General features: G+C 44.8%; 2 protein-coding genes across 2 annotated transcripts in view; one reads left to right on the forward strand and one right to left on the reverse strand.

The window, feature by feature from the left end:
- The window catches only part of LOC145360047 (tumor necrosis factor receptor superfamily member 5-like), a 179,267-nt gene that overhangs the window by 33,754 nt on the left and 121,331 nt on the right, over nt 1-24,182 (forward strand). The window lies entirely within an intron of this gene.
- The window catches only part of LOC145360265 (tumor necrosis factor receptor superfamily member 5-like), a 60,553-nt gene continuing 51,030 nt past the window's right edge, over nt 14,660-24,182 (reverse strand). Inside the window, exons 7-9 of the mRNA XM_080215373.1 lie at nt 23,825-24,006; nt 17,756-17,790; nt 14,660-14,839 (exon numbers count right to left, since the gene is read on the reverse strand). Coding sequence (XP_080071499.1) covers nt 14,660-14,839; nt 17,756-17,790; nt 23,825-24,006 — 397 coding nt within the window. The remainder of the gene's footprint in view (nt 14,840-17,755; nt 17,791-23,824; nt 24,007-24,182) is intronic.

Consider the following 24,182-nt stretch of genomic DNA (forward strand, 5'->3'; position numbering starts at 1 on the left):
TTAAGCATTTTTCCGATGGGCTTGTGAACTGTGTCATTACACTGAACTAGGAGGCAGAAGCTAACAGAGTGGGGAATAGTAACAAATTGTGGTTTCCCCAATTAAGGCTAATTAAGGGTCAAAGGACAGGCTCACTCTCCAACTAAGAATGATGGGCAGGCCCTCGAAACTTGACAGCCAATCACTGGCAATACAGATTGAAAGCAGTAGCAAGATGTAATGGCAGATATCGGGAGAGGAACAACATGGAAGCACCCTCTCACTACTGATTATTTTAAATTTGAAGAGTGGCTTTCACAGATAAGACAGCATTGTGGGAGAGGGGCTTAGAGAGGATCTCCATAGTCTGCCTCCAGCACTGGATATTAGAGATGTGTTCCCAGAATGTAAAGCTCCATGCCAAGAACATAAGACAGAATTTTACATCTCTCCACTGGCCAGTTTGTAGGTGGGGGGAAGACTGTAACATTTTTTTGTCAGATGCCCTTCCCCGACCTCTCTCCAGTTTTACACTGGGACAGGTGAGACCCACCCATCCTTGCTCCAATTGAGGCCCTTAAGTGACCAATTATTGACCACGTAAGAATTTTTCTGTCCAGCATCAATTTTTCAGCAGGTGAAAGGAGTTCTGGGGTGTGGGGGAAGCCCGAAAATAAATTGGGTTCAAGCCTTGGGTGGGAATGGGGGAAGGGCTGTCTCCATTACCAGCCCCCTTTTAACCTTGGGTGCCCCATCCCCCTTAAGGCCTGGTTGGACTAGCTCCTTTCCTGACTCCCAGCTTCTCCGCTGACAACCCAATTCCCCTTTGCCCACCCCCTCAGGCCTCCCTTACCCTTCCCACCCTGAGACCCCTACACTGACCATTTCCTGGAAGCCCAGGCCTTGGTCTGGGGACAGCTTGCAGTTTGTGTCCTGGCCACAGCAGTTTTTGGCACTGCATGGACTAAGAACTAGGAGCAGGAGGAGGCCATTCATGCTCTCGAGCCTGCTCCGCCATTTAATACAATCATAGCTGATCTTGATCAGCTCTCTAAGGTGGACCTTCCTCCAAAGTGATGGGTGGAATTCCTATCTCCAGCCAATTAACATTCCTTGAAGTATAAAATTGCCATGGTGCAGGCAGCGTTGACAGGAATATATGCCCCACGCTTCTTCTAACACAGGAGTGGAAACCTGGCCATGGGATCATTGATTTTCCTTACCCCTCGGCTGCTGTAATTTTCATTTATTCTTTAGTCACGATTAGATTTGATTAAAAGTAAACTTTATTTATTAATGTCACAAGTAGGCTTACATTAACACTGCAATGAAGTTACTGTGAAAATCCCCTGGTTGCCCCACTCTGGCACTAGTTCAGGTACACCGAGGGAGAATTTAGCATAACCAATGCATCCAACCAGCACATCTTTGGACTGTGGGAGGAAACTGGAGCACTTCAAGGAAACTAACATGGACACGGAGAGAATGTGCAAATTCTGCACAGTGACTCAAGCCAGGAATTGAACCCCGGTCCCTGGCGCTGTGAGGCAGTTGTGCTAACCACTGTGCCACCCCAGTGCCTTCCTTTATCATCCTTCTGCAAATTCCAAGTTGTCCAAAACACAACCAACCAAATCACGTTGCATGCTGAGTTTGACTAATTATGCCTGTGCCTGCTGGCTTGCTTTGGCTCCATACTCCATTAAATTTTATCTCTATGCCTTCATCTTCAAATTCCTCCTCTGCCTTACCCTGACCTATTACTATTCCATAACCTTTAATCTTTTAATTCTGGACCTTCATGTATTTGTTGTCCTATCCATCGTCCCTCCTCAGCTCCACCTTCTGCAACTTACTCCTTCAACCATTCCCATTCTCAGCACATTCAAAAGTTGTCTCAACACCATCAGGCTTTTGGTCAACACTCCTAAATCTCACTCTGGGATTTTGGTATCCACTTCCCTTCCATTACCATTTGGAAAGTTCTTACATTAAACCCAAGTCATTATCATAAATTAACCCTTGCACCACTGTCACTGCATCCAGACACAGGGCAAGGCTGTAATCAATGTCGCTTCTGATGGAACTCTTGGAACCAACAAAATCTACTTAAAAAAAATTCACTCATCTTGACAGGAGGCCTGCCCCATTCTCAAGAACAATCCAACCCTATTTTCCAGGTGAGCATGGGGCCAAATAGCTAGTCAGAAAGCCTGATTAACCATGTTACAGCAGGATAGACACCTCAGAGAAACAGCAAGTATGTCAGCAAGTAGTGATTAGATGACACAAATTTGAGTTTTAAGATTTGTGGTTAAAAAGTCAGAATCCCACAAATGCATAAAGAAAGTTAATGGTCAGAATGTGCAAATGATTCTCAATTTGCACTGTGGAGATGCAGGAAGAGTCTATAAGAACATGGATTTGGAGAAAAAGAACGAGAAAGTGGAGAGGCACTGACCATAGCGATATCAGAAATGTTCACAGTCAGGACAACAATCAGGCTTCTTCTTGTACTCTGTCTGGAGTGTGTTGGATTTGCTGAAGGAGCCTCCCTAGATACACGAAATTGGGTGGAGTTGAGCTTTATAACACTTGTGCTTTACGTCACATGCAAGGACATCAGAGTTACGTGAAAATGGACACTTCACAACATGTACAACCCAACACAATCTGTTCAGGTTTCCTTGTCATTATCAGTTTCTTTTTCCAGTATTAGACATTTATTGACAATGTTTCTTACTGTTACAATCACAGATTCCCTTTCGTCCACTTGCTGCTCCTCTGAAGCTCATTGCTAAAAATCAGGAGTCCTTATTATCACCATTTTCATTGACTTGATTCAGGGACCCTGCTTCCTGCTTCAGGACAGTCAGCAGTGTCTGGGAGCTTTCGAGGATCTTCATATAAGCAGCTTCAGTCTCTGCAATAGTTCTATCAAATTCATTTCAGCTTGTCATTTGGCATGCCAGGCCCTCGTTGACCTTGGCATGTTTCTCTGTTAAAATGCGAATATCATTCTGCAGCTTATTCTTCTCTTCCTCCTCTTGCAAGATTTGTTGATTCAGTTCTTCTCTTTTCGCACACAAATCTCCAATACATTTAACCAGTCATTGTTGTAGCTCTGCAACGTGGCCCCTTGCTGGGACATGGCAGCACCCCGCCCACCCCACGCTGGGTGGGGGTCAGTCCAGCCGCCGCCCCGCTCAGTCCCGCATTATCAGTAAAAACATACTCTTCCTTCCAAAACCAATGCTAGGACATTAATGGTTACAATTCCAAAACACCAACATAATGTACAGTTTTACAGTACAGTAACTACTGGTACTTTGTAATTGTTTTAAAATAACTACTGATACAATTATCATTTTCCTTCTGTGATGACAATGCAAAATGTTCCAAGGTCAAATTAAAATGTCCAGCAGAACGTAGCTGTTAGAATCCGAAACCTTGCAACAAGTAAATCCAAACAGCAGGACAGTATTATTAGAAGAGTGCTATTCTTTGCATTAGCTATTGCTACTTGAAAAGCGTGTGCCATATATAAAAAGTAGAGAGTTAGAACATAGAATCCCTACAGCGCAGAAGGCCATTCAACCCATCAAGTCTGCACCGACCATAATCCCACCTAGGCCCTGTCCCCTTAACCCTACATATTTATCCTGATATTCCCCCTGACACTATGGGGCAATTTAGCAGAGCCAATCAACTTAACCTGCACATCTTTGGACTGTGGGAGGAAACCAGAGCACCCGGGGGAAGCCCATGCAAACAAGGGATGAACACGAAAACTCCACACAGACAGTTACCTGAGGCCAGAATTGAACCGAGTCCTTGGTGCTGTAAGGCAGCAGTGCTAACCACTATTCATAAACCAGTGTTAATAAACTGTCAGTGTAATTTCACAATGTTGCTTCCAGGGGAAACTAATCTTAACAACACCATGATTTGGGATTGAACCACAACATTATAACCCTACTCTGAACTCTGAATACAAACTTCCAACAGGAAACAACAGCATGGAATCACACTTGATTTCTTTACTTTTAGCAAAGTATTGTAATTCTTTCCAAATTTTTACAGTTTAATATTCAGCTGAACACAGGCTGGATAATTTAAATACCGAGAAGAGTTAAAAAAATCAGATACATAGGAAATCAGCTTCTCCCCACTCAGGCCTCTGCCCTGCTCACCATTCACTCCCCCAATCTATTCCTCAATTCATTGTCTTGTTAATCTCTTTTAGTGAATGAATTGCACCAGTGGGAAATTAAATACATGAAAGTAAATAAATATTATACTTAAATATTTTATGAATTTAGGCTGATAATATATAACACAGAAGATGATCATTCTGTCTATCATTGCTTTGACATTTGAAAGAGATATCCAATTAGTCCTACACCATTGATCCTTCTGTATATGTATCGCCAAATTTCAAATTTACAATTGAATCTGCTTCCACCATTCTTGCCAGCAGTGCATTCAAGATCATTACAACTCGCTGTGTAAAAGAAATTGCATCTTCCCATCTGGTTTATTTGCTAATTATCAGACTTAGCAATGAATCACTGAAAGCTCAGAAAATTCTATCTTGGATCTTTGGTGACAGACAAGTTGACTCTTGATGCACATGTATGGAAAAATCAGCCCCAATTTTGATCCCTGACAAAGTAGGCACAGGCAAAGCACAAACTGACCCATGGAACCAAGATTTTTTTATTTATTGATTTGTGGAGCATGGGTGTCATTGATTGGCCAACATTTATTGCCCATCCCTAGTTGCCCTTGGAGGGCAGTTGAGGGTCAACCACATTGCTGTGGCTCTGGAGTCACACGTAGGTCAGACCAGTGAAGGGCAGCAGATTTCCTTCCGTAAAGGACATTAGTGAACCAGAGGGGTTTTTCACACAATCAACAATGGTTTCATGGTCATCAGTAGATTCTTAATTCCAGATTCAGATTCCACCATCTGCTGTGGCAGAATTCATCCCAGGTCCCCAGAAAATTTAGCTGAGTTTCTGAATTAGTAGTCTAGCAATAATACCGCTAGACTATTGCCTCCCCTACAGATTATCTAGAAGGTCTGTACCTACAGCACATTACTATATGCCAACAAGGCCTGGGCAACTTACACCTACGAAGAAAAAAAGACTCAATAACTTCCATCTCCAGTGGCTATAACACAGCCTCAGCTTCACATGAAAAGACAATATCACTAATGAAGCAGTCCTTTCTAGGCCAAACATGCCAAGTATGCTGGCACTATTCAAGCAAAGCTTCACTGGTGTGAGCATATGAGCACAGGATGGATGTGCTATACAAGGAGGCAGACAATACCAGGAGACTGCCCCACTGGTCCCATTCAAGGACGCTGTCAAAATCAAAATCCTCAACATAAATCTGATCAGTGGGAAACTCTCACTGATACAACCTGGCAAACACCAGCTGAAGGCAGAAATTCACCACCACAATGACATGTGGAGGAGAATTTAATGCCCTATCTGACAGCGGGTTTAATTGAGCAGGAGATGCTACTGCTTTCCTGCTTATGCCCTGATTAAATCCGGATTGGCAGGCTAATGGACAGCCTTCCTTACCCTCCTTTCATTCAGGCTCTTAAATGGGCAATTATTCATTCAGTGGTAGGTAGCAGTCTGAAACAAAAACCCTACCTGGTTTGGTTGCTGGCAACCAAGGGGTCTCTCAATGCTTAATTGAAGGATGAAGGGCTGGGAAGGGGGGCGCCACTGAGCCACCTTACTCCTCCATTCCGCATCCCACCTTCATTTACCTCTGGCTTCTGGCTTGAATCCTTTGCTGATCCTGGGGCTGAGGTGGATGCATTGCCAGCAGCTGTCTCTGCTTCTTTTGGCGCTGTAAGAAGTCTCACAACACCACGCTAAAGTCCAACAGGTTTATTTGGTAGCACAAGCTTTCAGAGCGCTGCTCCTTCATCAGGTGAGTGCTCACTTGATGCACTCACCTGAAGAAGGAGCGACACTCTGAAAGCTTGTGCTACCAAATAAACCTGCTGGACTTTTACCTACACTGGCATTTCCACATCTTTTGGTGCTGCCAGTAATGGACAGTTGCTGGTCTCTGAGTTGCTGGTGGCTCTTGGAAGGGGCAGGATTTCCTCCCCGGTGTCTTCAGTCCTGGGGAAGACCTTGACCACTAAATGCCTGACTGTGGCATTTAATCTGGTGGGCTTTCCATGGAGTGCCATAAAAATCCAAAACAGGTTCACTAATATTCTGTCACTTTGACTTGGCTTACATAAGTCTCCAATTCCACACTTGACTCATAAAGGTGGAAACTGGCTTGTATTGAACCCATCCTATGAGCATAAAATGTACGCAAGTCATTAACCATATTTCAGCACTTGTCTTCTGTTCTTTCCAGTATCTGGTGCCAGGCTCTTGCTGCACAAAATTCTGCTCCTCCTCCTGCCCGACCTCTCCTTTCCTGCAGGGTTGGGGCAGGAGGCATTGCTGAAAACAGGGTCTGGTATTTGCAATGATCTCAGTTGTGGCTCAGTGGTATTGACCAAATTCCCCAAATTTAGGGCCAATGCTCTGGGGTTCCAGGTTCAAATCCCACCATGCTAGATGGCAATTGTCCTGTGGCAGACATGGGTGGGTTGAAAATTTTTCAATGACTGCAGTTTCACCATCAAGGGTGCCTCCCACTCACTCTGGCCCGCAAAAGCTGCACTCACAGCCCAAGATCAGGCTCAATGTCTTTGCGCTCCATGATGTTGCCTGTTAAAGTTCTCAGGTACAAGACCATCCATCACACCAAACTTTTTAAAAACTTTTAAATGATATCACGGTTACTTTCCATGGTACATCCTCATATTTAAATTGACAATAAAGTACCGAAAAAACCTCCTCCAAGCAAGCATTATGAGTAATTAATTAGGCATAAACCTTAAATTTGGCAATCAAATTGGGCAGTTGGTGATATTCAAAATTGTTAAATAAATTATCTTTGCAAAACATCTCTCTGTTCCACCGTATGTGTCAGACATTCCTTCTTTTTGACAGTTCTATTAAAACCACAAGCTGATTTCTGTTGCTTTCCAGATGTCATTCGCTGCTCCTATTCATGAATTATTTCCACCGAATCAACTTTCACTACATCGTTCACTTCGGAGTCATGCATATCCTCTAAGAAAGAAAAATAGAGAAATTCTGTAAATCTCTGAATGGTTATTCATAATTTTAATGAGAACATGTTCCAAATTACTTGTGGAGTTCAAAGATCAAAAATCAACCAATTAATCTAGAGTAGTTTGTTCTATACACTTCAACCATTCTTGGTGATTAACAATTACATGTGAAACTTTTGCTGTTTTAGTGAGACCAACTGGTTTACTCCAGGTCAGAGTCAATGGTGTGCGAGAGTAACCTCTTGTACAGTTGCCACATATCCTGTCCAGAAATCCTATCCCTTTGCATGAAAATTGGTCCAGATCAGGGCAGTTTCCAAGCTCCTGTGTCTGGTAAGTTAGAGAGTTCTTTGTATTTCCTAGTGCTAGGTTTGATGGTGACAGGTTTTAGAACTAGCCAAGAATCCGAATTCCTCAAATGTAGAAACAAAGTGCTGGAAAAAGACAACTCAGCAAATCTTGCACCATCTATGGAGTGAGAAACAAAGTTAACATTTTGCATCAAATGTGACTCTTCTGCAGAACAGCATTTCTATGTTAGTGTGAATTCTCAGTCTTGTGCAGCAGTTCTGAAAACTGTCACACACCAGATTAATTGATCAATTCCGAGCAAAATAAACTACAGGGGCGCCCTTCCCGCCCTCTTCATCATGGGCGCAAATCCCGCTTTGGCCTCCAAATCTTGACAGAGGGCCAGAATGGGATTTACGCCAGAGAGGTCTCAGAATAAGAACTTGCCCAGCTCCCACTGGCAATGTGGGCCATGAACTTGATTACCATGAATTTAAATAGATTTAAATATGCCTAAACGATGTAACCTTCCAGGTTTGCCATATGTTCCCCCTGCCAGCATGACATCATGCCAGCGGGAATCGCTACTGGTTTCCAAAAATAGTAACCAGTCATGATGACCACGCCAGGGGTTCAGAGGTGAGTATAGACCTCATGTTACTACAAATAGTACTAGGATGGTGAGGTTATCCCCCCAGCATCCTAGCAGTGCCAACCTAGTATCAGGCTGGCACTGGTGGGGCCAGGGGTGGAGCCTCTATGGAAACCCATATTATGGAGGGGATGCATTATCATGATATGAGGAGGTGGGGGCCCGCATTGTGGGGCGATAGGATAAGGTTCTGATGCTCCGATGACGGGGGATGGGAGAAAGGAAATAAACAAGAATCTATGCCCCTCATACGCCGAGTGATGGTTCATAATGGGACTGGGAGATACTCAAGAGAGTCAGGTGCAGGGACCTGTTGAGGAATGTACAAAAGACACAAAAAACTTAGAAAAGGGGGTGGTAATTAATGGGTTTACACATGAAAGAAAAATCTCCTAAATTGAATAAACCCTTTGCCTCGTCAGTGTCTGTTTTGATAAAGCAAAGATGCCATTTACAGTAACATCAGTCAACAATGGGCCAGAAATTACCGAGATAATAATGACACAATCACTGTGTTAGGAATTATTCATTCCTAAAACAAGTAGTGATTTATGACATAAAACAGATGTGCCACAAGTTCCAGTTCTCCACAAGCTGTTGATGATTTGCACTGCATGAGCCTCACCAGATCTGAGAAGAATCTCTTGTCACTGTGATGTTCCCCAATAAAGGAAATTGCTGGATTGACAATGTTTATGCAATTTGTTGCTGCCAAGATCATTTGGAGTTGGTAATAAACACTACACATGAACCAATCAGGTGCAGCGTGTTACATGACATTAAGCCTCAGTGGCCCAGAAAGGGAAGAGAGAGGCTGTGGACTCCCTTCCCGGTGAGTAATGAATTGTCCTTACTGCTTTTTAATACATTTCTGTCTTGGTGGCTTCTATTCCTTTGCCTTCCTGACATAAGCTATTTTGACAAATGGAAGGTGAAGGAAGTGGAATAGTGTTCCCACTTGGTATTTTTCCCTTCTCTTTGAACTCTAATGATCAAGAAGATAGAGGTAGCAGGCCCATTGGCTGAGTTACCATTGCCTGAGGCTAAGGAGATTTGACTAATTCCCAGTCCCTGGAGAGAATGTCGTTTGAGAATTCAGAGAAGTTCTGCTTGTGAAGGCTGCATTTCAGCAAGGAAACAACTGGCCGTTTTTCCTCTGTGACAACTCAAAATGGACCTGTAGCCTCAGTCTGCCTCCAACAGGGCCTTCCTAATTAGACGCAATGGACTGACAATAACCTTAAATTTTCACACAGGCAATTCCTTTCAGGCAGGTATACCAGTCACATCTGAAGCATCATCCAAGGTATTGTAAGGGCCTACATTCAACTTGTCATAAATGCATCGTCCAGAGGGTTTTAGGAATGACAAGTCCCTATCAGAGAAAAGAGAGAGGTTTATGGGATCTGGAGCTTCCCCAGAACACAAAGGGGGCATGTGTACCTTCATTGAAAATGCCGCACTTGTGAATAGGAAAAGCTATCAGTCATTGAAGGTCATAATAGTCTAACGTGTCTTCTACATGTTATTACAAAGCATGGGGAAGAGTTCAGCTGTCTTCTTTCATCATCATTCCAATGTCCAGGACTTAGTCATGAGAGAAAGGAGGTGGATGATTTCAGAGGACAAATCATGGCAGATTACATCCTTTTGTGTTACCAACAGTGCACTATAATAAAGTACAACCACATCTACCAACTGATGGAAAGGATAATAGAATTACATACATAGAATCATAGAATCCCTACAGTGCAGAGCATATTTTGTGCAACAGTTCAAACAGCAATATTTAACAAGTGAATGCAGATTAGGATGCGACCTGCATTGTCCTGTTCCTTGCTCCGCCACATCCACAAACTGCTGCTAAAGGCACAGCTTCTGCATCCAGCACATCATTTAGGATCAGGAAGTTGGGATCCTGAAGTTGTTCTGGACACTGGGTGGGCAATGATTCCTGAAGCTCCTGGCTGCATCACAGAGGAATTACCCTCAGCAACCACCTCCTGCAAGGCTTGTGCATTGGCCACTCAGCCTGGGAGTGTCAGGAAGTGCCCCTCTGAACTGTAACCTTCCCATGAGTCAGCAGCATGTCCATCATTTCAGCTGTGAGGAGTGGGAGGCAGGCCCTAGCAACAGTTCTGTTGTATTTGTGGTGAACAAGTTAGAGGATGGTAAAGGACGCCCAGATTCTAGCCCACTGAGTGATTCAGGAACATCAGTGGAGGTCGTGGTGACAGTGATTATATTTAATTCAGTTTGAGTGAATAATTGAGATTTGATACAGACCTACACTTGAACAGTAATATTAAAGACCAGCAATGTTACCTTTATCCGTTGCAGAGTATCCTGGTCTCCACATAATCACTCCTGGGTTGTGTGCAGGTCAAACTGATGCATGTGGCATAGTGGTTAGCACTGCTGCCTCACAACACTAGGGACCCGGGTTTGGTTCTGGCCTTGGGTCACTGTCCATGTGGAGTTTGATCCTACGCTGTCCCTCTGCCAACCCAACCCTCCAGTAAGGCATTTGGAGGTATGTCCTGAACCTCCTCTGGCTGAATATTCCTCCCTCCTTCAGCCATGCCCTCCCCTCTCCGGGAAACCTCTCTTATACTCTCTCACTATAGCAAAATCTATTGAGATTCAATCATTGCCTAGCTATCATTTGAACGGACCAATTATAAAAGCTGTCTCATCTGTCTCTGAAGATCTTTGGTCTCCCTGCGATTCAGTACCTATGGATTGGCAGACATCCTGGGGATCATCTGGCCAAATGATGGCTTGATTTTTTTGTCTATCTCTAACTTTCTGTGTCTCTGAGCCATATTTTGCTTCACTATTCTTACAAAGCCAGTTAACTGGCTTGTTGGATTTCTGTGACCCCTGACCTTCATCCATTTGGCTTTCCTTACACTTCTCAGGTCAATAAAATATTTGGTCATTGTAGGCCCAAACCATGATTTCCCATCCTGTCACTTGTCAACTGTCCTTACCCAGTATGTGTAATCATGACAGGAATAAAAACAGGATAAGTGCAATAAGAAAACTTTTTAAAAAATGCAGGCATTGTATGTAATCTTGTGTTAGCTAGTTAGCAAGAAATCCTAAAGCAGGGAGTCACCCAGGATTCTTACACTTCATGAACTCTTAAGTAAAAGCATGAACTGAGAATTTGAGAGTGCTTACCATGCCCGTCCTGGTCACATCATACTAATTTTTCTGACAGTTAACAACATATGTGGTGCTATGTGATAGCTCAGCTTGTTGTATGAGGAACGGTTGTATGAGGAAAGGCAGGAGAATGAGGATGAGAAAAATATCAGCCATGATAGAATGGCGAAGCAGATTTGATGGGCTGAATGGCCTAATTCTGCTCCTATGTCTTATGGTGAGTTGGTTCATCATCCTCCATAACAACCATGCTAATCCTGCAAGGTGCCCTCGACCATAAAAGAATCCCAGGAGCTGTTCACTCCTCCCCTCCCCTCCCTGAAGGATGGCTGGCAGATTTTTAGCTTCCAAGGTCTTCAACCCCAAAGATTTGCAATCTTTTATTGTTCACCTTAACATGTTTTCTGTGAAAAAGCATATATCCAAAAATATTGAATGCATTGCAAAAAGGGTTTTGAAAGTATTTTAAATGTTATCAAGTCTTGACTCATTTCATAGTTATAGGTCATTCACCTCTCAGTGTCATGAACTTTAAATGAGTTAGGCATCTGTTTTCAGCTTCTTATAGTGCTGTTGCAGCTCTGTCGGTGCGCTGAGTCATCAGACAAAATGGTCATGAGATCCCTGACATGACATTGACATCATTGCAACATTATTAATTACAGAATTAACCATAGGCCTGTTCGCATATTCATAGAATCATAGAAACCCTACAATGCAGAAGAACATCATTCAGCCCATCGAGTCTGCACCAATCACAATCCCACCTAAGCCCTATCCCTGTAACCCCACACATTTACCCTGTTAATCCCTCTAACCTACATCCCGGGATACTGAGGGGCAATTTAGCTTGGTCTAACATGGTTTAGCATGCACTAACTTGCACATCTTTGGACTGGGGGAGGAAACCGCAGCACCCAGAGGAAACCCACATAGATACAGGGAGAATGTGCAAACTCCACGCAGACAGTGACCCAAGCCAGGAATCGAATACAAGTCTCCGGAGCTGTGAGGCAGCAGTGCTAACCAGCGTGCCACCCCATTATCACTTTGAAGTTCCAGCAATTACCATATTGAACATAAGAACATAAGAACATAAGAAATAGGAGCAGGAGTAGGCCATCTAGCCCTTCGAGCCTGCCCCGCCATTCAATAAGATCATGGCTGATCTGTCGTGGCTCAGTTCCACTTTCCCGCCCTCTCCCCATAACCCTTAATCCCCTCTCTTATCAAGAACCCATCAACCCGCTTCTTAAAAATATTTAGCGAGGCAGCCTCCACCACTTCAACGGGCAGAGAATTCCAGAGATTCACCACCCTTTGAGTGAAGAAGTTCCTCCTCAACTCCGTTCTAAACCGCCTCCCCTTTATCTTGAGGCTGTGCCCCCTAGTCCTACTGTCTTTTTTGAGCGGGAAGAGTCTCTCCACCTCTATCCTATCCATCCCATTCATCATCTTATACGTCTCAATGAGATCTCCCCTCATTCTTCTAAACTCTAACGAGTACAAGCCTAGTTTATTCAGCCTCTCCTCATAGCTCAATCCCCTCAACTCCGGTATCAGCCTAGTAAACCTCCTCTGCACTCCCTCCAGGGCCAAAATATCCTTGCGCAGGTGCGGCGCCCAAAACTGCACTGCAAAGTCAGGTAAAAATACAATTAAGGCCACTTGCCACAAGATTCGTCACTACAGTAATTTCTGGTCCAGTACATTATTGGAAAAGAATTGGAGTACTATGTATGTTTTGCTAAAAGGTTCGTTTTCATTCAATTTTAAACTTTAACCATCGAAGGGAAGCACTAGTCAGGAATTTATGGTGGGGGCAGTGTCCGATGTTTTTACCCATTTGAATTTAGGGACAGAAAACTGTCCTGATCTCCTGTTTTTCAGCCAGCAACCAACCTCAATCAACTGCTTGTTAATTAGCTTGTGAAACCATGGGGATACCAGCCCCCTTCTTACCAGCAAAGGTTGAGTCCGATTCTATTTTCACATCCTCTTCCACTGCCGAACTTGATTTTCTGACAGTAAGCATCGTACCATCACCATCTGTTGAATTTTTATTTTCCAGGGACTGTAGAAAGAAATAAGTTATCACAGTTATCAGATGAAAGGTGCTTAACTTAGTAAGGGGCGAATGGATTAGATGACTCTGTGTCAGTTCAAATGAAAAAAAATGGTTGGCCGACCCTTGTGGAGCTGTGGCCTATGTGGGTTTGGGGTTTTTGGATACCGACATGTCCAACCATTGGAATTTCATGTAGCTATTCTCAATATTTCCCTGTGGTATCTTGCCGCCATTTGGGGAGGACAAATAAAGCAAGGGAGTGCTCAATAGATGGAAACATTTGCAGGGGTTGAGGAACTGAGACACTTTGGTGTGTTTGTCTTAGGTGCTGGAAGGTGGTGAGTCGGGTGGATGAATTGATCAAGAAAGCATATGGAATGCTTTTCTTTACTGAGCAAAGTACAGAGTACAAGCGCAAGGATATAATGATGGAGCTGTATAGAACTCTGGTTCGGCCACAGCTGGAGTTCTGCGTAAGGTTCTGGTCACCGCATTACAGGCAGGACATAAAGGGCGGGATTTTCCGGACATGCTGGCCCCAAGACTGGAAAATCCAACCTAAGGTCAACGGACCTTTGCGTGGTCCGTGTCCCACCCACTACAATTCCCGTTGTGGGCGGGATGGTAAAATTCAGCCCAAAGAATCTCAGGAGAGATCGGAGGAGATTTAGAAGAAGGTTGCCAGGGCTTGAAAATTGCAGCTATGAGGAGAAATTGGATAGACTAGGGTTAGTTTTCTTAGAACAAAGGAGGGAGACTAGTGGGTGACCCAACTGAGTTGTATAACATTATGAGGGGCCTAAACAGAGTAGACAGGAAAGACTTGTTTCCCTTAGCTGAGGGGTCAATTACCGGGGGCACAGTTTTAAGATGATTGGTAGAAGGATTAAAGGGGGACGTGAGGAAAAACTTTTCACCCAGAGGGTAGCGAACATCTGGAATTCACTGCCTAAGTTTATGATGGAGACTGAAAAGCTAGATTCATTTAAACAGTGCCTGGATCTGCAGCTCAAGTACGGGAGTTGGCAAGGCTATGGACCAGATGCCAGAAAATAGGATTATAATGGGTAGTTTCTTTCTTTTTGGCCGTTGTGGTCACGATGGGCTGAATAGCCTCTTTCTGCATGGTAAACTTCTTTGGTTCTCTGTGTCACCACACAGTCAGGGAAAGTACCAGGAACCTTCTACTGTCTTCCTGACCTTAGAGCCACTGCTTTGTGAGCTGTGTTTTCTGTCAGAACTCCTTTACCTGCACTGGTCTGGTGAATTCTGGAAAGCCTTATGGATTTTCTCTCTAACTTCCAGCAATCAGCTTGAAGATGACCTACCTTGTAGCAATGGAAACACACAGGCTTTTGAGCTTCACGCCTGCTCTTAGCACTTTCCTCTTTGACCTGGGGGGGGACGGCGGGCAGGCGGCGGGCCCTAATTTTTCCAATTTTCCCTTTTCACCTTGGTTATTTAGCCTCTTATCATCCTCCCAGCTTTGTTCCTTATAAGGTTTCTAGGGGGGTGACGAGGGAAGAGTTTCCCTTGGATAAGGGCTTGTGGACATACTCGTAATCATCAGCCAGGGTAACTGCCTTCCCGGCTCTTGAATCTTTCTTCTCCTCCATGTGGGATTTTTATAGAGATGGGAAGCATGTTTTTTAACTCCTTAAGGAAAATCACCTCCCTGAGGCCTGCATAGGTGGACTCTATCATAAGCACTCATACCCATCTGTTGAATGCAAGTTTATCCTGTCAAACTTGACACAAGTTCAGATTTTTTGGTGGTACACTGTTGCTCCCAAGATAGCATTTTTGATTATCCCATAGTTTGACAAACTCAATTTCTTTTGCAACTCACTTTAAATCTGTGGCCTCTTATTCTTGATCTTTTATGAGAGGGAACAGTTTCTCCCTAGCTACCCTGTCCAGCTACCTCATGATTTTGAACAGATCTGTCAAATCTCCTCTTAGCTTCTTCTGTCCAAGAAGAACAGTCTTAAGCTCCCCCATCTATCCTCATAACTGAGATTTCTTATCCCTGGAACCATTCTTGTAAACCTCTTTAGCACTCTCTTCAATGTGTTCACATCCTCCCTATAGTGTGGCACCTTTATCTCCAGCTGAGGTCTAACTGGTGTCTTGTATAAGTTCAGCATTTTCTCCTTGTTCTTGTACTCGATGAACCCTATAAAAAAGCCCAGAATACTATATGCTTTATTAACTGCTCTCCACCTGCCTTGTCACCTTCAATGATCAATGCACATATATACTCAGATTCCTCTGCTCCTGCAACCCCTTACGAATTTTACCCCTTATTTTTTAATTGTGTTTCCATGTTCTTCCTACCAAAATGCATTACCTCACACTTCTCCACATTGAACTTCATCTGCCACCTATCCGTCCACTCCACCAGCTTGCCTGTGTTCCTTTGAGGTTCCAATCTGTCCTCCTCACAGTTTACAGTACTTCCAAGTTGTCCTCTGCACACCAAGATCTAGCTCATTAATATATATCAGGAAAGCAAAGGTCCCAATACCAACCCCTGGGCAACAACGCTGCAAATCTTTCCCCAGCCCAATTAATATCCATTAACTATTACTCTCTGCTTCTTATTACTCAGCCAGTTTTGTATCCATGCTGTCACTGTCCCTTTTATTTCATGAGCTATAACTTTTCTCACAAGTCTGTTACATAGCACTGTATTGAAAGTTCATGGCTGTGATCCAGTCCTGTTAGCCTCTTTCGCACTCTCTCCAATGCATTCGCATCCTTCCTATCGTGTGGCTCCTAGAACTGTACACAATACTCCAGCTGAGGTTTTACTAGTGTGTTGTATAAGTTCAGTACAACCTCCTTGCTCTTGTACTCAATGCCCCTATTAATAAAGCCCAACTATTGTATACTTTATTAACTGCTCTCTCCATCTGCCTTGCCACCTTCAATGATCTATGCAGATATACACCCAGGTCCCTCTGCTCCTGCATCTCCTTAATAGCACAAATACCTAATTGGCTGCAAAATCTTGTGAGTGGCCACTGAGTTCTCAGTTTAAGATCTGCCCCCCTAAACCCCACCAGTGATGTGATTCAATATCTCATCATATTTTAACAGACTATCGAAAGGCTTGATATCATAGCGTCCGACTACAGTGCATCCATGGCAGTGTGATGTCACGTTGGTGTACAAGCGAAAACCAGTCATGTGACCATGCCAGTGGTACATTGTGCCTGTAAGCCCTGGGTGATGAAGGAACAAGGCTGGGCAGTGCCCCCTGGCAGTGCCCAAGCCAATGTGCCCAAGGCAAATTGTGCGGAGGGTGTGGAGAGTCTGCAGAAGGATCTAGATAGGCTGGGCGAATGGGCCAGGAAATGGCAAATGGAATTTAATGTTGGCAAGTGTGAGGTGGTCCACTTTGGTAGGAAGAATGGTAGGAAGGACTATTACTTACGTGGCGAAAAACTGCAGCAGGCGACGGTGCAGAGGGACCTCGGGGTCCTTGTGCATGAGTCGCAAAAACCCAGCCTGCAGGTGCAGCAGGTGGTCAGGAAGGCGAATGGGATGCTGGCCTTCATAGCGAGGGGGATTGAATATAAAAGTAGGGAGGTCTTGCTGCAGCTGTATAGGGCACTGGTGAGGCCGCAGCTGGAGTACTGTGTGCAGTTTTGGGCGCCGCACCTGCGCAAGGATATTTTGGCCTTGGAGGGAGTGCAGAGGAGGTTTACTAGGCTGATACCGGAGTTGAGGGGGTTGAGCTATGAGGAGAGGCTGAATAAACTAGGCTTGTACTCGTTAGAGTTTAGAAGAATGAGGGGAGATCTCATTGAGACGTATAAGATGATGAATGGGATGGATAGGATAGAGGTGGAAAGACTCTTCCCGCTCAAAAAAGACAGTAGGACTAGGGGGCACAGCCTCAAGATAAAGGGGGGGCGGTTCAGAACGGAGTTGAGGAGGAACTTCTTCACTCAAAGGGTGGTGAATCTCTGGAATTCTCTGCCCGTTGAAGTGGTGGAGGCTGCCTCGCTAAATATTTTTAAGAAGCGGGTTGATGGGTTTTTGATAAGAGAGGGGATTAAGGGTTATGGGGAGAGGGCGGGAAAGTGGAACTGAGCCACGACAGATCAGCCATGATCTTATTGAATGGCGGGGCAGGCTCGAAGGGCCAGATGGCCTACTCCTGCTCCTATTTCTTATGTTCTTATGTTCTTAATGTCCTTGATGGATCTCTGCAGATATGCTGTCACCATCTCAATGCATCAGAATGTGAAAGGTATAGCGATGCAGATTGAGGTTTCCGCCTATAGTTGTGAACTCATGTTACCTTTTAAAGTCTCTGTTCAATGTAGGTTTCCAGCCAATGGATTAAAAACATTTAAAAGCATATTTTCGTGACAGTGATATTATATCTATTTAATTAAACAGAACATACCTTCTCTTGTTTTCCTACATCATCCGTGGCATTATCTGGCAAAATGAACAAAAAATTTACATAAATGAGTTAAGGTAATCTGGGCCAATCAGGTTTAAATAACATGAGTCTACTTTGTTTATACAGAGAGGGGTAAAACTTGGCCCACTCTGTTACTCAGCTGTTTGTATCAATTCAGTGACCTGCCAATATGGAGTCTAGAGTAAGCAGCATAGATATTTGGTGTTGTCATCTCTTTTTCCTGATTGTGGCAAGGAGATGAACATCTGGCTGCCTCTGTGATTGTCAGGGTGTGGGACAACGTGTGTTATGGTGTAGCCAGCCTTCTGTCCTTAAAGGCAGTCTGTCCCTCTTGAAGTGAAGCTGCAAGGAATTATGGAAGGATGCTGCTGAATCCTGTTGTTGCAACTGGAAGCAAGGAAATGAGAACATCACACAAAAAGAGGGCTCCAGGGCCATGGATGTAGTGCTTAAGATTTAGTGATTGGCCTGAATAGAGAGAACAGAGCATGATTTATGGGTGGGGGGAGGGGTCTGTATTAGAGGCTATCAAGAACCATCCATAGCAGGGATTGGGGCAAGTGGCCAGGGAAGTCTATTCATGGAATCTGGACCTGAGGACCTGGCATCAACTCCTCAAATCTAGAAGTCTTGCACTGGTGGTTATGGTCAGTAAATGCATTTTATGTGCCACTCCCCTGCCAACCTCTCTACCAGTCTCTTCACCTTGCTCAAAACCCTCAACTCTCAGCCAGCCATACCTTCTGGCATTCAGGACACACTCCAGATGCTGCACTTCACCCTCACACAGCTGCCAACGCTGCCAGCCTAAAACTCACCTCTCACTTTATCCACATACCTCCAGCTATTCAGCTGTGATAGGCACTTCAGCCAAATATAATGCAACACAGTCACTGATATTCTGCTCTCTCGCTTGTAGGACAAGCAGACAGGGGAAGAAAGTCCAGCAGAGCCCGAGGGGGTGAAAGACACCAGCCTATCCTAAACCATATGGTGTAGATGGCTCTCTGCATTGCAGGGCTGGCTACTGCAGAGCCCATACACTCACTGTTGCTGAGAACACATAGGATGTTCTAGCCTTTTGCGCCTTCTCAACTCCTAACTCACCCCCACCCTGCTCTCTGAGATGATTGTGTCACCATGGAACTCTTGCTTTCCTTCACCCAACATTCCCTGTCTGACTTTCCCTGTAAGAATTGGTGCCTGTCCAGCACAAAGAGGAGGAGGACGAGAGAGAGAGAGAGAGAGAAAGAGATGGAGAGAGAGATGAGAGAGAGAGCAATATCTCTGTACTGATCAAGCGGCTCTGTCACTTACTCGGTCACTCCCAGCTACCAGCACAGGTACTGGCACTTCATGTGTCTCTGAGGATGGTACAGAGTTGAAATTCGCATGTGATCAACCTTACAGAGGACAAGATGACAGATAGGTTCTGCTGCAAGTTATTCAATTAGGATCTCAATGGGGCAGCACACAGAGTGTTGATGGATGTGCTCACCAACATGAGGGCATAGCCTGGCCTTGTAGAACAACCGCCCGTTACTGCAGCATGGAGGAATCAGGCACCAACCTGACACTGGATAGATTCCAGAGTCCTCACTGCGGCCTCTAATGCATCTCCCTGTCTTCCTGCAGACATGATGTGCACTCTCCATTCACCTGATGAAGGGACTAACCCCGAAAGCTTGTGAGTATATTATCAAATAAATAGGTTGGACTAAAACCTGGTGTTGTCAGACTTTTTACTGTGTTCCTGCAGACACAGAGGTATTACCAGTGTTGTCCTATCTGTTGCAGTCTTTGTGTGGACAGGTCACCTGTCAAGGTGCAGCAACATTCACTGTCAAATCCAGGAGCTCACAATGCCTCAAAAAAAAATCCAAAACATTTAACGAGGTTTTGCAATAGCAAACCACCTTATCTGGAGGCCTGTGTCTTTAAGCAACTCTATGGCTGGATTCCTCTTGCAGCCGAATGCTTGATCTTTGGTGACTCTTAAAAGAATTTGTTGAATGGAGCTGTGTGATCCAAATCTGGCAGTTGACCATCACATCAGCTGCATGACACCATGAGAGGATGAGTTCAGAAAGCTGCTGGCACACACAGGGCAGGCTCTTCTCCAGATGTTGTGTTTCATGTGTCATGTCAGAAGCAGCTGACATTGTAATGTGTATCCCCAGGAATGTGATCAGTTTCCAGAGTGCCTTCTCCAGCAGCACTGTGGATCCCAACAGATCCTAATTTCCCACCCATGCCGAATGGAGTCAGCAAAGAAGATTGTAGATCAAAAGGCAAGAATTTTAGTAGTTGTCTCCTCTACACTGGGGAGAGCAAACACAGGTTGATTGACCACTTTGCAGAACACTGCTTCTGTCCCCAAGCTGAGCTTCATGTGGTCTGTCTCTTTAATTCTCTTGGCCTGATGCTTTGTTCCTGTAGTAATTCAGCCAAACATTTTCTACCTTCACATTCTCTATTTCATAAGGGCAGCATGGTGGCACAGTGGTTAAGCACTGCTACCTCACAGCCTTAGGGACTTGGGTCCGATTCCTGGCTTGGTTGACGCTCTGTGTGGAGTTAGCATGTTCTTCCTGTGTCTGCGTGGGTTTCCTCCAGGTGCTCCAGTTTCCTCCCAAAGATGTGCAGGTTAGGTGGATTGTCCTTGCTAAATATGTGGGGTTACAGGGATAGGGTGAGGAAGAAGGCCTGAGTAAGATACTTTATCAGAAAGTTGGCACAGTTTCAACAGGCCGAATGGTCTCTTCTGCACTGTAGGGATTCTATGATTCTGTGAAACTCCAGTTTCTTGTCACCAACACCCTTTATTGTACACCAAAGGAAAAAGCTGCTCCCACAGTTTGCAGTCAGGTAGTCTTCATCTCGAGAATGATATCCCCGGTCTGGGTAAAGGTACAGGAAGCTGGCTGCTTCCCATTGGGTGAGTCTCCTTTCGCTCAGTAAGGCAACTCGTAATCCATGGAGTCCATGGGGAGATCTATTGATGATTCCTATGGCCTTTGTGGTCATCATAACAGTTTCAATGAAGCTTAATGTAAGTTTAAGGAACAACACTTCAACTTATAACTGGGATCTTCATTGCCTCCGATTCAACATTGAGTTCAACAATTTCAGACAGTAAACTCTGACAGCCTGGTTTGTTTTCCTTTCTTTCCTGGTTTCGGTTTTGATTCCAGACAGCAGCACACCAGCTCTCACCACATCTTCCGTCTCTTTTTTTGCCCTATCACCATTTAGCTCTGAAGGACTACTTTTTCTGTTATTAATCTCTCCTGATTTTCACCCTATCACAGATCTTCCTTTTCCTTGTCCCATCCACTCCTCAATCAAACAAACGTTTCCCTCTTCGGGTTTAAAGATCACAACCTGAAACATTAACTCTGGTCCTGATTTTAACATTTTAATTCGAAGGGCTGGGCGGACATGAAAGTGGGAGTGTTTCAGATCTGACTTTTAGACCCGTTCTCAGGTGCCCCCATATGGACTCTGCCTGAAAAAATATCAGTGATTCTGAATCGCACTGCAGAAACCTGTGGGTGGGGTTTAACGTGCCCAAAACCCTGCAGCTCCGATCGGCGCTTCCAACTGTGCATGCACAAAGGAAAAAGATAGATTGCGGCTCTCCGCCACATCACTCCTGGGCTGCATAATACCTCCCCCATGGCCCCCACAAACAGTGCCCCACCTCCCAACATTACTGACCCCCTTATTCCCCATGCCTCCACCATCCAGACCGATTGCAGGCCTCCCCCTTCTCTCCTCCCCAACTCAGGCCAAATAGCAGCAGACCCCTCTCCTCCCCCAATGATCTCCCCGTTGATCTCAGGCAGAGTGGCAGCGGACCCCCCCTTCCCCCCTCCATTGATCTCAGGCAGAGTGGCAGCAGACTCCCCCTTCCCCCTCATTGATCTCAGCAGAATGGCAGTGGACCCCCTCCTTTCACCCCCACTGATCAGAGGCAGAGTGGAAGTGGACCCCTCCTTCCCTTCCCCACTGATCTCGAGCAAAGAGCCGTCGGAAGCTCAGCACTTACCTCCTCACTAACTGGAGCGCCCAAATCGGACTTTTGTGGAGCATGCCTGTTTCACACCAATTCCGGATAGGCAAATGCGGTGGTAAAGGGAAAGTGAGGGGAAGGTTGGGCATGCAACCCATTAAGTCAATTTAAATGCATGCTGTTTTGGGCGCGATCCCAATTGCGGCCATTTTCTGTCTCCCTCTCTGCACAGATGCCACCTAATCTGCTGAGACTTTTACAACATTTTCTGTTTGGATTCCAGATATCCATCATCCTTAGTATTCTGCCTTTCGATTAGTTTTAGAATAGTAGTGATCTGCCCAAGGGCAGGTCTCTGCTCATTTCTCACAGTTTGGCACTTCAGTAGTTCTAAGAGCCTCCCAATCAGTAATGCGTAATATAACTACTGACAAACTTGCTGTTTGTCATTTTCATAAATGACCTGGATGAGGAAGTGGAGGGATGGGTTAGTAAGTTTGCCGACAATACAAAGGTTGGTGGTGTTGTGGATAGTCTGGAAGGATGTCAGAAGTTGCAGCGTGACATAGATAGGATGCAAGACTGGGCGGAGAAGTGGCAGATGGACTTCAACGTGGATAAATGTGTAGTGGTCCATTTTGGCAGGACCAATGGGGTGCAGGAGTACAATATCAAGGGTAGGAGTCTTAGCAGTGTTGAGGAGCAGAAGGATCTTGGGGTCCGGGTCCATAGGACTCTTAAATAGGCCTCGCAGGTGGAGGATGTGGTCAAGAAGGCGTATGGTGTACTGGCCTTCATTAATTGAGGGATTGAGTTTAGGAGTCGGGAGGTAATGCTGCAACTTTATAAGGCCCTTGTACACCCCACTTGGAGTACTGTGCGCAGTTCTGGTCGCCTCACTACAGGAAGGATGTGGAAGCTATTGAGAGGGTGCAGAGGAGATTTACAACGATGTTGCTTGGATTGGGAGGCATGCCTCATGAAGATAGTTTGAGGGAGCTAGGTCTCTTCTCCCTGGAGAGACGAAGGTTGAGAGGCGACCTGATAGAGGTTTATAAAATGTTGAGAGGAATAGATAGGGTGGATTCTCAGAGGCTATTTCCCAGGGCTGAGAGGACACAGGTTTAAGGTGTTGGGAAGCAAGTACAGAGAAGATGTTAGAGGTAAGTTTTTCACTCAGAGGGTGGTGAATGAGTGGAATCGGCTGCCGTCGGTGGCGGTAGAGGCGAATTCACTGGGGTCTTTTAAGAGACTTCTGGATGAGTGCATGGGATTTAATGGGATTGGGAGTTACAGATAGTTCTATGGCTTGGTAGGTATGGATGTGATTGGCGCAACTTGTGGGCCGAAGGGCCTGTTTGTGCTGTAGTGTTCTATGTCCTATGTTCAACTGGTAATGACCTGGTATAAAGTTTCTGACAGGGCTGGACAGACTGGATGCAGAGATATTGTTTCATCTAGCTGGAGAATCTGGAATGAGGGGTCAGAGTCTGAGGGTAGGCATAGGCCACTTAGGACTGAGATGAAAAGAAACTTCTTCCTCTTGAGGGAAGTGTTCCAGTGGAATTCTCTACTACAGAAAGCTGCGGAGGCCATGTTATGAACTAGATAGATTTCTGGACTCCAAAATCATCAAAGGTTATGGGGAGAGAGCGTGATTATGGCAGTGAGATAGAGGATCAGTCATGATCATATTGTGTGGTGAAGCAGGTTCATACAGCCAAATGGCCTACTCCTACTTCTACTTTCTATGTTTCTGTTTCTATGGTGTCAGAAAGGGTAGGACTGAAAGATTTTTCTAATTGCATTATCTGGGAAAATATGTTAATCTTCATCTTTATAGAGGCTTATATTGTAACTGATGGATCAGGAATTGCATAGTGTAAGAAATAGGTGTCTACCAGACTCATTTTACGCACAAGTCTTGTGATTCCTCAGGTAACCAAGGACTAAGCACAGGTAGTTCTAGATTGGGATTCAGAGCAGCTGAATCAAGTGACATTTTGAAGAGAGAACTCAATTGACTTACACACCTGCAGTGTCAGACCTGTCAATCCTTCCACATCTCAGCCATTGCTTGTTGCAGAATATAACTGCCGCTACGCAGGTTATTGCTAACACTACAAGTGGTATAACAATAGCTTCTGGGTACATGCACTTTGTATTTTTTGATTTTGTTGCACTACTAGCTGCGACCATACCTAATGCATGACAACTGGGAAAAAAAGTGCAGAATAATTAATTAAGACAAATATATTCATTGTTAATTTTGTAACCCTTATACGAATTCAATGATTGTCTATTGAAATCTTACCATAAACATACTAGAGTACGATTCTCCCATCCATTGACTCTGTCTACACTTCCCACTGCCTTGGTAAAGCAGTCAGC

The sequence above is a fragment of the Carcharhinus amblyrhynchos genome, chromosome 30 (genome assembly GCF_965287045.1).
Source record: "Carcharhinus amblyrhynchos chromosome 30, sCarAmb.v2.hapA, whole genome shotgun sequence".
In the NCBI taxonomy this organism is placed as follows: domain Eukaryota; kingdom Metazoa; phylum Chordata; class Chondrichthyes; order Carcharhiniformes; family Carcharhinidae; genus Carcharhinus; species Carcharhinus amblyrhynchos.